Source organism: Gracilinanus agilis, chromosome 2 (genome assembly GCF_016433145.1).
Source record: "Gracilinanus agilis isolate LMUSP501 chromosome 2, AgileGrace, whole genome shotgun sequence".
In the NCBI taxonomy this organism is placed as follows: domain Eukaryota; kingdom Metazoa; phylum Chordata; class Mammalia; order Didelphimorphia; family Didelphidae; genus Gracilinanus; species Gracilinanus agilis.
This window is the reverse complement of record NC_058131.1, coordinates 323,410,781-323,423,912: the sequence shown is the minus strand read 5'-3', so window position 1 is coordinate 323,423,912 and position 13,132 is coordinate 323,410,781. Positions and strand designations below refer to the sequence as shown.

Here is a 13,132-nt window from a genome sequence, read left to right as displayed (position 1 = left end):
GCTTTTCATATTTCTTCATTTGAGTCCTACATGATCTTTATAATTTTTTTTGTTACATTTCTTTTTTCTTGTGTAGTTCTTTCTATTTACATTGTTATAATTACTGTATTTGTTGTTTTCTTGGCTCAGTTGTTATATCATCTAGATCTTTTCTATGCTTCTCTATATGTTGTATCCCATAACATTTCTTACAGCATAGATTCCATTATATTCATGGTCCATAGTTTGTTTTGTCATTCCCCAATTGATGGGCATCTTCTTTGTTTCCAATTCTTTGCTATCAAAAAAAGTATTCCTATAAACATTTTGGAGTATCGAGAGACTTTCTTCTTATTGATGGCCTCCTTCAGATATGAACCTAATAATGAAGTCTCTGGTTCAGAGAGTGTGGACATTTTAATCACTTTATTTGCATTATTCCAAATTGCTTTTCAAAATGGTTGTAACATTTCATAGCTCCACCAACAATATAGTATCAATTTTAAGAAAGTATGGGTTTAAAAAAATAATAATAATACATCATATTCCAAAATAGATAGAGTAGCTCTTTTTTATGATGGCAAAGAACTTGAGAGGCTGTTCATGGATTGAGCAATGGCTGAACAAGTTGTGGTATATGATTGTGATGGAATGCTACTGTGCCCTAAGAAATGATGAGCAGGTTACTTTTTTTTAAACTTGGAAAGACCTACACAAAATAATGAAGAGCAAGATGAGTAATGAGTAAAACCAAGAGAACATTATATAAAGCTACAAAATTAATATTTAAGAATAACTTGTGAATATCCACCTTCAGGAAAGAACTGATAAACAGAAAGATGATATAATTTATATATACTTTTTTTTGTCAAGTATGCCTTCTATGGGGTGGGGAAGAGAGAGGGAGGAGGTGAGATATCTGGGTATTTTAATGTAACCATCAAACAAATTAATTTTTTTAAAGGGAAAAAAAAGAATACATCTCTTGCCCATAATAGTGAGGGGAATATGATTTGTTTTTAAATATTTTATTGTCTGCTCTTTAGTGGTTGTGTATCCACCTCCTTATCCATCTTTGTACACACAAGCAATCTATGATGTAATCTTATCCTTAAAAAATCTGAAAGTATCAAGGAAGAAGGAATAATCTTTGCCCTCAAGAAGTTTACAATATGAGAAAAATGATAAAATTGTAGTGTGCATTTATGAATAGGCCTTACCTTAATGGAACTTCTCATCATAAATCATCTTGTTTTTCTTCTCTCCTCAACTACTTTTGCTACAATGTTTGTGCAGGAAATAAAGTCGCTCTTGGAAGAACTGAATTTTCAGAAAGCAGAATTGAATGTCCAGATAAGCGAAAAGAAAACACAACTCTCACTCACTACACAGGAAATAGGAAAAGAGGAGGAGATCCTTCATGAACTTGTAGGACAAATATCTAGGCATAAAACAGGTACATTTAAATTGCTGTGATCATGGGCAATGTAGTAGAAAGAACAATGGACAGGGAAGCTGAAGAAGTAGGTATAATTGGCTTTCCATTTGTTAGTTTTGTATCCTTGGGTGTTGGCACTTTGCCTCTTTGGACTCATTAACAAAAATCCAATTCTAACATTTTGTGATCAATGTCCTAAATATCTGTGTTCTAATCTTCCATATTCCAGTTCTATCATTCTTTGTTCTAAGGCCCCTTCCAGCTAAACATTCTCTAATTTTGTGATTGTGGTCTAACATTCTCTAATCCATATTGTTCTTTGCCTTGTTTCTGGATATAGAGATGAAAAATTTCATGGACAAGTTGCAGCATGAAAACAACGAGTTGCAATTCCTTAAAATGCAACGTAACCAAAAAGTGACTGAACTAGAGAAGACACATATGGAGTTGGTACAGGTAAAAAACAAGAAACAAAAACTCTGGTTGAGCTGCCCTCTGAAAACTTCAGCCCTTTGGCTCCTTTGAGTCATCTAATGTTCTGTATCCTCTTCTTTAGGAGAAGTTGGAATTGGAGAAAGTGCAGCGCACTGCCCAGCGCCAGAGAGAGGAAGTTGAGTGGCAGAGACAGCTTCTGGAAAAGGAGAAACAAGAAATCAGTCAGCTGACATCAGAAGTAACCACCTTGCAAGCCAATGTGGAAGCTTTGAATGAGGAAAAGGAAGATCTTGAAGAGAGCTGTGAAAGTTTGGAGAAAAAGTTGGAGCAAGCCAAAAGGTGAGAGAAGGAATGATGAGAAAATCCTGAAGAACATTTCTAGAGTGCTAGGTAATATCCCCAAGTGGGGTAATTTTTTCAATAGACCTCTCCTGACACTGCCATATGGCTACCCTCGGGATGATTTGGTATCTATGTAACTTTATAAGGTTTCTGTTTAGTGAACCTTTTTCAAGGCTGTCTGATAAAATGGTAATAATAGTGGTAACAGCAATAACAATGATATTAATAACAACAGTAGAAGTAATAGCTGCTCTTTATATAGCATTTTAAAGTATAGAAAGTCCTTTACAAATCTTATCTCACACCTCAGGGAAGGCAGGTACAATTGTTATCTTCATTTTACAGAAGAGGAAATTGAAAATCTGTCAACTGAGATTGATAGAAGTTGAGTAATTTACTCTGGGACACACAGCTAGTAAGTGTCTGAGACCATATTTGAACTCAGCTCTTTCCAACTCCAGGTCCAGCACTCTCTCTGCTGTGCCTATCAGACTCAGAGTCAGGAGATAATTTGTTCGATTCTCAACTGTTTACTTAATACTGAAGCAAGTCACTGCACCAGTCTCAGTTGTAGTCTCCTTATGTGTTAAAAGTGATAGTATTTCTTATGATACCATCCTGATAGACTCAGGAATTAAATGAGATTAACCCAGAAATTAACCCAGAAATACTCCAGGAACGTTGTTTCGGTGGTAATTGTTGTTATTCTCTAACCTAAAGAAAGTGTACAATAGAATCACCCTTGGAAAGAAACATTCATAGAATGTTGACTATCAGAACTGGAAGAAAAGAACTTAAGAGATCATCTAATCCAACTCTCCTCATTTCATCGATTAGGAAAACTCAAGTTCCATAGAAGTGAAGGGACTTATAGATTTGTGGCAGAGGAACACTGAGATGTGCCTGTTAGCATCGTGCCCTTCTCACTCTACAGATGCTACTGGAAGGATAGAGGCTCCTCCTCAGCCTCCACAATTGCACATTGATAAAATAATGTTATGTGCAAAATATAGGGAGGTCTTTGTCTTGTTTAATGTTATGTTGTGGCTATTTTTGAGTTTCTCTCTCTCGTTGGTAGAATGTTAGCAGCTACGGAAGATAGCAGCAGACTAGCCACATCTAACTTAGAAAAGATGGAGCTGGATGTCAGGAAACTGCAGCAGGAAGTGGACCAGCTAAACAGAGACAAGCTCTCCTTGCACAAAGATATTGCCAACATGCAGCAACACTTACAAGGTAATCAAGATATGATGAGGGGCTATCTTCAGAGTATTTCAGGCTTGTGTTTTCTAAGAGTCCCAAAAAGGATGTGGTAATCACCAAGAGCTGGTACAGCTTCATCAAAAATGTCATGCCAGATTAATCTCATTTCTCTTTTGGCCTAGTAGATCAGGGACATATTGTACATATACTTGAATTTTATCAAAGCATTTAACAGATTTTCTTGTATTTTTCAAATATACAAAGTGGAGAAATGTTGACTTAACAATAGTATAGTTGGATGAATTCAGAACTTTCTTTTTCCTTTTTTTTTTTTGGGACATGGCTAATGCAGGAATTTGTTTATATAACTCTTCATATTTGTATAGGTTTTGTTTTTCTTGCCTTCTCAATAGGTGGGAGAAGGAATAGAAGATAATTTGGAACTGAAGATAAAATAAAATTGAATTTTTTTAAACAAAAAAATAAAAATAAAATTTTAAAGGCATTTATTTAAATAAATAGGCTTAGGTAAGTGACAATAAATGGACCACTTATTCTAACTAGATTCCGTAGATTCACAATTTAGCACGGAGTAGGTTCTTAATAAATGTTTATTGGTTAATTGAGTGAATCTAGGCAAGGCGAATAATAAAAGGGCTACTAGACCGGGTGTTTTTTCTAGGTATAGCTATCCTAAATAGCCTCACTAAGTATTTCCCATTTCACAAAGTGATAAATTCTTTGTTTCAGAAAAAAGAGAAGAATTAGAGTCCCTAAAAGATGAACTCACTCATGTTCAGGATGAGTTGAAGATGACAGAAGAGGTAAAATTATTAAGAGCATAATAATAGAGTATAAAGGAGCCTTGGCTCCTTTTTTTTATTCTATCAAATCTGAACCATTGAGATAAATGAGTTAATCATTTGCATTTTGCTACTCCTCACCCCTCTTATAATGTACAGAAAATAGACAATAATAACAATTTAACACATAGATTTTATGCTTTACAAAGTACTTTTTACCCACATTTTTTACATGAGTTCCGCCACAAACTATCATCAATGAAGTAGGCAAAGCATAAGGGAGCTGAAGATGGAGAATGGAAGTGACTTGCCTAATCTAATTTGTGGTGGAGCCAGGATTCATGTATCCAAGGCTCTGGATAAGGCATCGAATACATGATGGGGAGTAGCATGAGACAAGACTAGAAAGATACACTGACTATCCCCTACTAGAATGTAAGCTCCTTAGGGCAGAGACTCCTTGGCAGTTTCATTTCTGCCATAGTACCTAACAAAGGGCTCTAGACATGGCAGACACCCAATAAATGTACAATTGAATTAAAATGTCTCCCTTTATAATGTAGTGCACATCACAACATTTTTTACATATGAATTTACATTTATTAATAAGCAGCATATAGATGCTAAAGTCTGAATATTTCATAACGAGAATTAGAATCTCTAAATATGAAGTCGAAGAATGACAGTCATTTCTGTATTATACCTTACCTGCAATTCGTAACCATTTAAAATTACGCAGATAAAGATAAAAGTTGCTAAGATTTATAATTATAGTATTTTTGAAGTACTTTGCTGTTTCCAGAACACTTTTCCTACAGCTCTATGAAAGTAGGTACTCCAAATATTACTTCTGGTTTGAAGTATAAGAAACCGAGGTTCAGCTGTTCAGTAATTTGCTGAAGGTCACACAGCTAGCAAGTTTTGGAGGTGAAAATCGGAACCTTTATCTGCTGGCTTCCAAGTCTACTTGCTGTCTCCATTACATCACACGGCTGGTCTTTTGGGAAAAACAAAACAAAACATTTAGTCTAAATTGAATAGGCAACTTCATAATGAAGGTATTCTGCTTTGGGCAGTTGTATACATAATTAGTTCTAAACTTTTTCTTCACATATAGGATCTGGAAGTGACTTCACAACATCAGACTGACTTGCTGAGTGAGCAAGGCAACCTGAAAGGTAACATCAGTGAACAGATGAAGAAGCTCCACGAATGCCAAGAGCAAGGAGAAAAGAAGCAGTTGCAACTACAAATACTTCAGAGTGAGATTGAAGAACGGAAACAAAGGCTTGCCCAAGAAGAAGGGGTAAATGAGAATTGACAGAGTATAACTATATCACACAAGGACCCAAAGAATCTGTGATTTGATCAGTATAGGGAATTTTCCTTTGCCTATATACTCTGATCAACCAAAGCAGATCCTAACTTAAGCTATGGCTTAGTAAATAAGTCCTAGGACTTGCCAGAGGCACATAGAGGTTAAATGACTCATCCAGAGACATATAGCTAATTGTCAGAGGTCAAAATTTGAGCCAAGTCTTCTTGGCCCACTATTCCAAGTACTATGTCACACTGTCTCTTAGATGTCCTTCACAACAATGTAAAAACTTACCTGAGCAAAAGCTGCTAATAGCTAACTTTACTCCATTACTTACCCCTTGTTTCTAAGAGAACACAAGCTAAAAACACAGATTTTGATGTCATGAAACCTTAGTATCGTTGAATATCAGGAGGTCTTTAATGACATATTCCTGGAATGTATCACTGGCCCTATATTGCTTAACATTTTTATTAGTGACTGGGATGATGGCATGGGTGATATGCTCATCAAACCTGTGAATGAAGGAGAGCTTGGAGTGAGAGCTAACTAATACTTTCACTGAGTGACAAACTCCAAATTCAGAAAGATCTCAGTAGACTGGTAGTGTGGGCTAATAAATGGAGTAAGTCGAAACTTAATGGAGACAAAGTTCTACTCTTGGTTTGAAAAACGTCAAATAAATAGGTGGGTGGCACATGACATCTTGGGTTGAACTAGATGGCATCCATGCTTTCTACTAACTCTTTAAGTTCTATAAGCCTTTTATTTTACTACACCAGGCTTATTAATCTAACATTGTTTGTTTAGTATCTTCATCAAATCCAAACAGAAATAGAAAATGAAGAAGCAAAATTAGAAGCCTGTAAAGCAAAATTGAAAGACCAGCAACAGTTACTGGACTGGGAACTGGCGAGTCAAAAAAGCAAATTGGAACAAGTGATCTCAAAGGTGGCACTGGCAGAGGAGAGAGTCAAGACCCTGGAAGAAGAGGAAAAATGGAGTGCAACCTTGGAGAAGACACTAAACCAAACCAGTAAGTACTACCACATGACTCATACAGGCCTACAGAATGACCAACAAGAGTTATCAGTGTGAGTTTTGAACTATATAAAAGGCGACCAAGACCCTGTTCTAAGATTGACTCAGTGCTATGTTATTAGGTCATAAAATAGTTCCTTTTAAGAAAAAGAACCATGTTGAAGAGGAAGGTTAATCTTGGGACTTTCTGTTAATTTTTTTTTTAATTTTAAACCCTTAACTTCTGTGTATTGACTTATAGGTGGAAGATTGGTAAGGGTAGGCAATGGGGGTGACTTGCCCAGGGTCACACAGCTGGGAAGTGTCTGAGGCCGGATTTGAACCTAGGACCTCCCGTCTCTAGGCCTGGCTCTCAATCCACTGAGCTACCCAGCTGCCCCTGTTAATTTTGTTTTTGCAAATTTTGAGGTCTTGAAATCTTAAAGAGAATATTTAGTCTAACCTGCTCATTTTATAGATAAGGGAAATTAGGGACCAGTGTGACTTGCCCAGGGTCAGAAAAAGCAGCATATGGTAGAATCAAGGTTTGAACTAATGTCCTCTACTCCAAATTTGCTAAGTAAAAAAAAATCCTACATCTACATAATTTTCCCTTTGATGACCCTGGTTTCTTAAAGGCTTTGCCAATGGAGCTTAAACTATTGATGGATTCTGTGAGGTTGAAAAGGCTTTTTGAGTATGGACCATATATACCTCTCATGCAAGGACCATCTTGACTAGAGGTGGGGAAAAAGAATAGGGTTTTTTTTCAATCTTTCTCAGCTACTTTATTTTTTTTTTAAACTCTCACCTTCTGTCTTAGAATCTATACTCTATATTGGTTCCAAGGCAGAAGGGTGGTAAGGGCTAATGGGGGTTAAGTGACTTGCCCAGGGTCACACAGCTAAAAAGTGTCTGAGGCCAGATCTGAACCTAGACCTCCTGCCTGTGGGCCTGGCTCTCAATCCACTGAGCCACCCAGCTGCCCCTCAGTTACTTTAGTAAAACATGGTTTTATACTCACTAAGAACTAACTGACCTAGACTCAGTGAACAGTCTGAGATTTTCAATAAATATTCTAAGGAGGATCTTTTAGAAGGCTGTATATGACATAAATGCAAACAGAATCATCATGTCAGGTTTCCTCTGCTACTTGTAAGTTCCCTTAGTTCTTTGAGACAGAAATATCCTATGCTGCCTAAAATGTCTTCTAGAGATTTCTAGGATGACTCTTTATAGATTAGACATTTTAGACGGAAGATGGCAGGAAAGTAAACGAAGGCAGGTGAACCCATGCAAAGTCTTTGTAGGTCTTCAAAAAGCCCAAGTTAGGGCCTTGGCACACTTTAGATTCATAAAAGATTAGAGCTAGAAAGGACCTTCAAACAGAATAGTAACAACAGCTAACATTTTAGTGTACTGCTTCATGCTAGATGCTTTATCATTATCTCATTTGATACTTACTACAACCCTGAGATGTGGTAAGGGCTAATTATCCCCGCTTTACAGATGAGGAAACTGAGGCAAAGAGAGGTTTAAGTGTCTTGCCCAAGGCTAAGTATGTACCTAGCAAGTATAAGGGCTTCATGTTGCAGGGATTTGGGGAAACTTGGGTTACGTAATCCTTCCTACTCATACTAGATTCCCATGGCTGGCATTAGAGCTATTGGCTAAACCTGCTCAAAAATATTTATTCTAGGACTTCAGCTCTCAGAACGTGAAGAGCAATTACTAAAAAAATCAAGTGAACTCTTAACTCTGCAGCAAGAAATGGACCTCTCCAAGGCTGATATAAGCCGTCTTCAGAGCTGTTTCCGGTTTGAGAAGGAGAAAGCTGAAAAACAAATTATAGGTCTGAAAGAAGCCATCAGGACCCAACGGACCCAAATGGAAAAAGCCCTTCTCGTATGTATAACATTGCCTTGGTTTTCTGGCTTTGGATCCTAGAGCAGCACAGATCAGACTGGGGAATAGCCACATGTGGTATTCTCTCCTCTTTCCTATGGGGAGATGACCATATCAGGCTAGCAGAATAATGACTTGTAGTCACTGAGGCCCACATCAGACTCTAGCCACAGAGGAATCTCATGTGTTCTTGGGGTTAACATAAGGAATTTGCTGTCAAGAACTATGTCTTAGGAATTTAATAATCATAAGGACTTATGATTATTAAATCATAAGATTTAATGCTAGAAAAAGATCTTGGAGATTTTCCAGTCCAGTCCTTAGTTTTGGAGTCAGAAGACCTGGGTTAAAATCCTGCCTCTGGGGATGGCTAGGAGATAAGAGTGCCAGGCTTGGAGTCTGGAGAACTTGGGTTCAAATTTGGCCTTAGACACTTCCTCGCAGTGTGACCCTGGACAAGTCTCTTAGCCCTGATTACCTAGCCTATGCTGCTCTTCTAAGGAGTGAAACTAAGGATTTAAAAAATAAGGAATTGAAGTCAATATCATTTGGTGAAATGCAGTTGTTTTACTTCCTTGGGTTAAATGGAAAAGTAGGAAGGATGAACATGGTCACTAATCATTTTTTTTCCTTCTTGCCACCATGGTTGAAATTCAATTTCCTCCTTTTAGAGAATGAAAACAGGGCTTTTTCAGTAAGCTGATTTGATGAAAGTTCAGAGTAAGCAAGAGTGCTATAGAAATGCTTGTTATCTATCACAGTCACTGAACTCTTCTTACAGGATCAAAAACATGAGAACAGCTGTATGCAGAAGGAAATGACAGCAATCGAGCAAGTTGCACATGATAACCATGAGCAAGCCCGGCGCCTCATGAAGGAGCTCAATAAGATTCAGTTCGAGTATCTGGAAGTCCAGAAACAGGTGGGAGCTCTTCTGTCTGTCCAGCCCATTCTCCTTCTTTCTTTTAAGAGTCCTTCCCTGGTGACCCTTTTACGCTCTCCTTTGTGGTGTAGTCAACTCTGCGCTCCTCTCCCCTACACGATTGTAAGTTCCTGAGAAGCAGGCTGCTTTCCTGCTGGACTATTCACAAATCTTTTTTATCTCTGTAAGTCTCCCTTTCCTCATCTATCAAATAGGATGGTAATTTCATTACCTATGTCAGAGGTGATGCAGGATGTACTCTGTAAACCTTGAAGCACTATGGTGATTCATCTTCATTCCCTTTAGCACCTAGCACATTGCTACGTACTGAATGCCTAATTGAATATATGATGCATAAGATTTACAGTGTTTTCCTCATGATACCCCCAAGAGGTGGGTAATGTATGTATTTTCATCTTCATTTTACCAATAAGGAGCCTAAAACTCAGAAGTGGAGTGACTCGCTCAAGGTCATGAAACAAGTTCACTATTCTTTCCACTATACCACACACAGCTTAATGTAAACCATCTCAGAAGAGCTGACCGAACAAAGTTTAAACAGCTTCCTTACTTAAAACTATCCAACTCTTTTGATTACTGTTTAGCTAAAAAATCAAAAGGATTTGGAACAACGACATAAAGAAATCAGTGAGGCAATGAAGCTACTAAAATATGAAGTGAAAAGTGAACTCAAAACTAGCCTTAAGGATTTCAACCAGTCTCATGCAGAGTCATTTGAAGATCTAGAAACTGTTATTAAAAAAGCAGAAACTCTAGAAAGTGAATTGGAAAGTTTGAAAGAGAACTTCCCGTTTTCCACCAATGAGTGTCAATATTCCTTCGAAGAGAAGCTAAACTTATCCAAAGTTCACATCATGGTAAGCACTTACGACTCTTGCTCCAGATACTTCATCCCTTCTTTGCAGTTATTCCTCTTTGAAACTCCTCTCGGTATCCCCCAGAGCCTGCCCTTTCCCACCTCTGTGCTTCACATTGCTCCCTTTGCTTTAACCATCATTAGATTGCAAGCTCCATGTTAAGGCACAATCCTGCCATATCTTAACTGCCAAGGACCCAGCATAGTGCTCAGCGCACAGTTCTAAGGGGGAACCAGACCTTTGATTTCACCAGTAGAGAGAGCTCTACGTTGGGAAACAATGCAGATGAGCCTTGCTATATGACACAGAAAGGACTTCACAAGATAATTCTAGAAACAGGAATTCTAGACCCCATAGGGAGGAGGGGAGGTAATTTGTCAGTGGACAGATACAGGGAAGTTCGCTTATGGCTACTTTTTCCCTTGACAAAGGATGAGCACTGGCGCGGAGAAGCAATGAGAGAGAAACTACGTCATCGTGAAGACAGACTCAAGGTTGTATTTTTTATGTGAGCCGCTGATATTAAGGTGAAGTATTAGGAGTGTTTAAAACTGAGAGTTCATCCAGCCTCATTTTAGAGATGAGAAAACCAAGGTCCAAAGAGCTTAAGGTCCTCGCCCAAGATCTGAGCTGTGGTAAGAGAAGCCCCCAGCTCCTGCTGTAGGGAAGTATCTTGAGGCACTAAACATATCCAGTAAACCTGGCTTTGGTTCTGGAGTGCTGAGGTACCACATAACATTGGAAACAGCATTAAACCTGCCATGGGATCATCTGATTTAATGATATAGGATGACCTTGGAAAGGACCGGTTTGCAGATGAGGACACTGAAGCCCCAAAGATGAAGCGATGTGACCAGTTACACAGTGTGTAAGTGGCCAAGTGAATATTCTACTCCAGATCTAAAGATTATAGATTTAGAGTTAGAAGAGACCTAAGAAATCATCTAGTCCAAACCCCTTCCTCTCACAGGTAAGGAAACAGGTCTTCTCAGTCCAAATCCTGAGCTTTTTCAACATCAGTCGAGACGTGTGGATTCACATCTTGGATCTACTATGTGCTTGACTCTGGCATCTCCTTTCTCTGAGGCTTTTAAATCACTTGCCCTGCCTAACTTACAGGGTTGTTTTGAGGGGATTATTTTGGCAGCTCTAAAGTGCTATAAAAGTAAGAATTACTGTATCAGGATCAAAATTCTGGGATTCAGAGAGCGAAGGACCTTAGATCATTTGGTCCAAACCATTCATTTTACAGATGAAGAATCTTCCAGTGGCCACTGATTTTAAATGAGTACATTTCTGCTATATAGCATTAGAAGGTAATGTTTAGAATGCATTTGACTGCTCATGTGGACATTCTAACAATTGCAGCAAAACAATTTTCAGGCCCAGCTTCGCTCCTCCATGTCCAGGCAAACAGAGGCCTTAATGAAAGGCAAACAACAAACTGAAGGCACTTTACACAGTTTGAAGAGACAAGTGGATGCTTTAGATGAACTAGTTACCAGTAACACTGCAGATTCTACATTGTTGGCGCCAAGTCTGTCACAACTAGAAATTTCCCTACTTGAAGACTCTCATCTCGCTAAGAACCAGGTAAGAAGCATCACTTCTTTGGATCCACTGGTTCTAACTCTTCATGAATCTTAGGTAGTGGCTGTGGTAAATATTTCAAAAGGTCCCCCAGATATATAATCGATGAGAGATGTTCTTGTTATATCCACTACTTTGCTCAAAATGGTAGTTTTTCCCTGTGCAAACTTCAGAAGGCATACATCCTACTCAAAACTAGTGTCTTTGAACAGGTGCCATGTGAAAAAAACACAATTCTTTTCCTTCCTCCCAGAAGGCAGAACTAATAGCATTTAGGGGTGGAGTTGCAGAAGGGCATATTCAGCTCTCACTGTGGGTGAGGGGTGAGAGGCATCTTTAAAGCTCTCCAAAAGTAAAAGGAATAAGCATTTATTTAGCTCCAGCTATGTGCTTGGCAAAAGCAAACGCTTTTACAAGTATTATCTCAATAAAGAAAAAATTGAGGCACCTCAGGACACTAAAGGTCTTCAAGTGGAAATCTTGGGGATTTTGTCCAAGGGAATGCCTGCTTCTGGCCCAATCTGGAGTGATGTCCTTATAGTTTTTTTCTAAATCTGAAGTTGAGTCAAGATTAGGAGGATGCCACAAATTCCATTGCTACAATCAAATTCTTGGGAGTAGTTTGAAACTCAAACTTTGTTACACTTCACAATGATTCTAACATTTGCAACAGTTTAAGTACTTTTGAAATAGTGGGACGATTCCTGTAACTTTGTTTCTCCATGTCCAAGTGTCTTATAAATGTGAGCTATCACAACAAAATCCTGGCCAATTTTACTAGTTTATTAGTTAAATTTTACTTAAACCATATTTTTCTGTCATTATTATTCAGTTCATCCTTATGCTATTTTATGTGCCCACAGGGAAGGGCCTTGTCACAATGACTTGGCCCCAAGAGACTACTGGGAACACTTTTTGCCTTCCATACCTGAGGAAATGTCTACTACCTCACTAATTTAGCAAGGCAGAGCCCCTCATATCTGACCTTGCTAGAAACCAACTCAGATCCAGGACCCTTCTTCCTAACGATGGCATGTTTTATGTTACAGATACAAAGATTTTTGTAAGACATTTGTACATATGGAAATATCAATGCATAAACTAGAAACAGAGTGTGAAGCTAATGCCACAGGTTTTTATAAACACATCACTCCTTTGAAATACACATTGCAAGGTGTAAATTGAAAGGTCTGTACTGATGTAGCAGAACACCTTGCTGAATTTAAATTCCTCTACATTTGTTAATCTTATCAAGTTTGTGTTTTGCGTGAAATATATTTTCATATAAAAAAGATTAAA

The 13,132-nt window shown here is 38.2% G+C and overlaps 1 protein-coding gene across 1 annotated transcript in view; it reads left to right on the top strand.

The window, feature by feature from the left end:
• Window positions 1–13,132, top strand: part of CNTRL (centriolin) — a 94,209-nt gene extending 81,077 nt beyond the window's left edge. Inside the window, exons 32-44 of the mRNA XM_044664264.1 lie at window positions 1,276–1,435; window positions 1,758–1,873; window positions 1,974–2,191; window positions 3,273–3,430; window positions 4,148–4,221; window positions 5,318–5,506; window positions 6,329–6,554; window positions 8,238–8,443; window positions 9,225–9,365; window positions 9,971–10,243; window positions 10,675–10,737; window positions 11,612–11,836; window positions 12,697–13,132. Coding sequence (XP_044520199.1) covers window positions 1,276–1,435; window positions 1,758–1,873; window positions 1,974–2,191; window positions 3,273–3,430; window positions 4,148–4,221; window positions 5,318–5,506; window positions 6,329–6,554; window positions 8,238–8,443; window positions 9,225–9,365; window positions 9,971–10,243; window positions 10,675–10,737; window positions 11,612–11,836; window positions 12,697–12,717 — 2,070 coding nt within the window. The 3' untranslated portion in view covers window positions 12,718–13,132. The remainder of the gene's footprint in view (window positions 1–1,275; window positions 1,436–1,757; window positions 1,874–1,973; window positions 2,192–3,272; window positions 3,431–4,147; window positions 4,222–5,317; window positions 5,507–6,328; window positions 6,555–8,237; window positions 8,444–9,224; window positions 9,366–9,970; window positions 10,244–10,674; window positions 10,738–11,611; window positions 11,837–12,696) is intronic.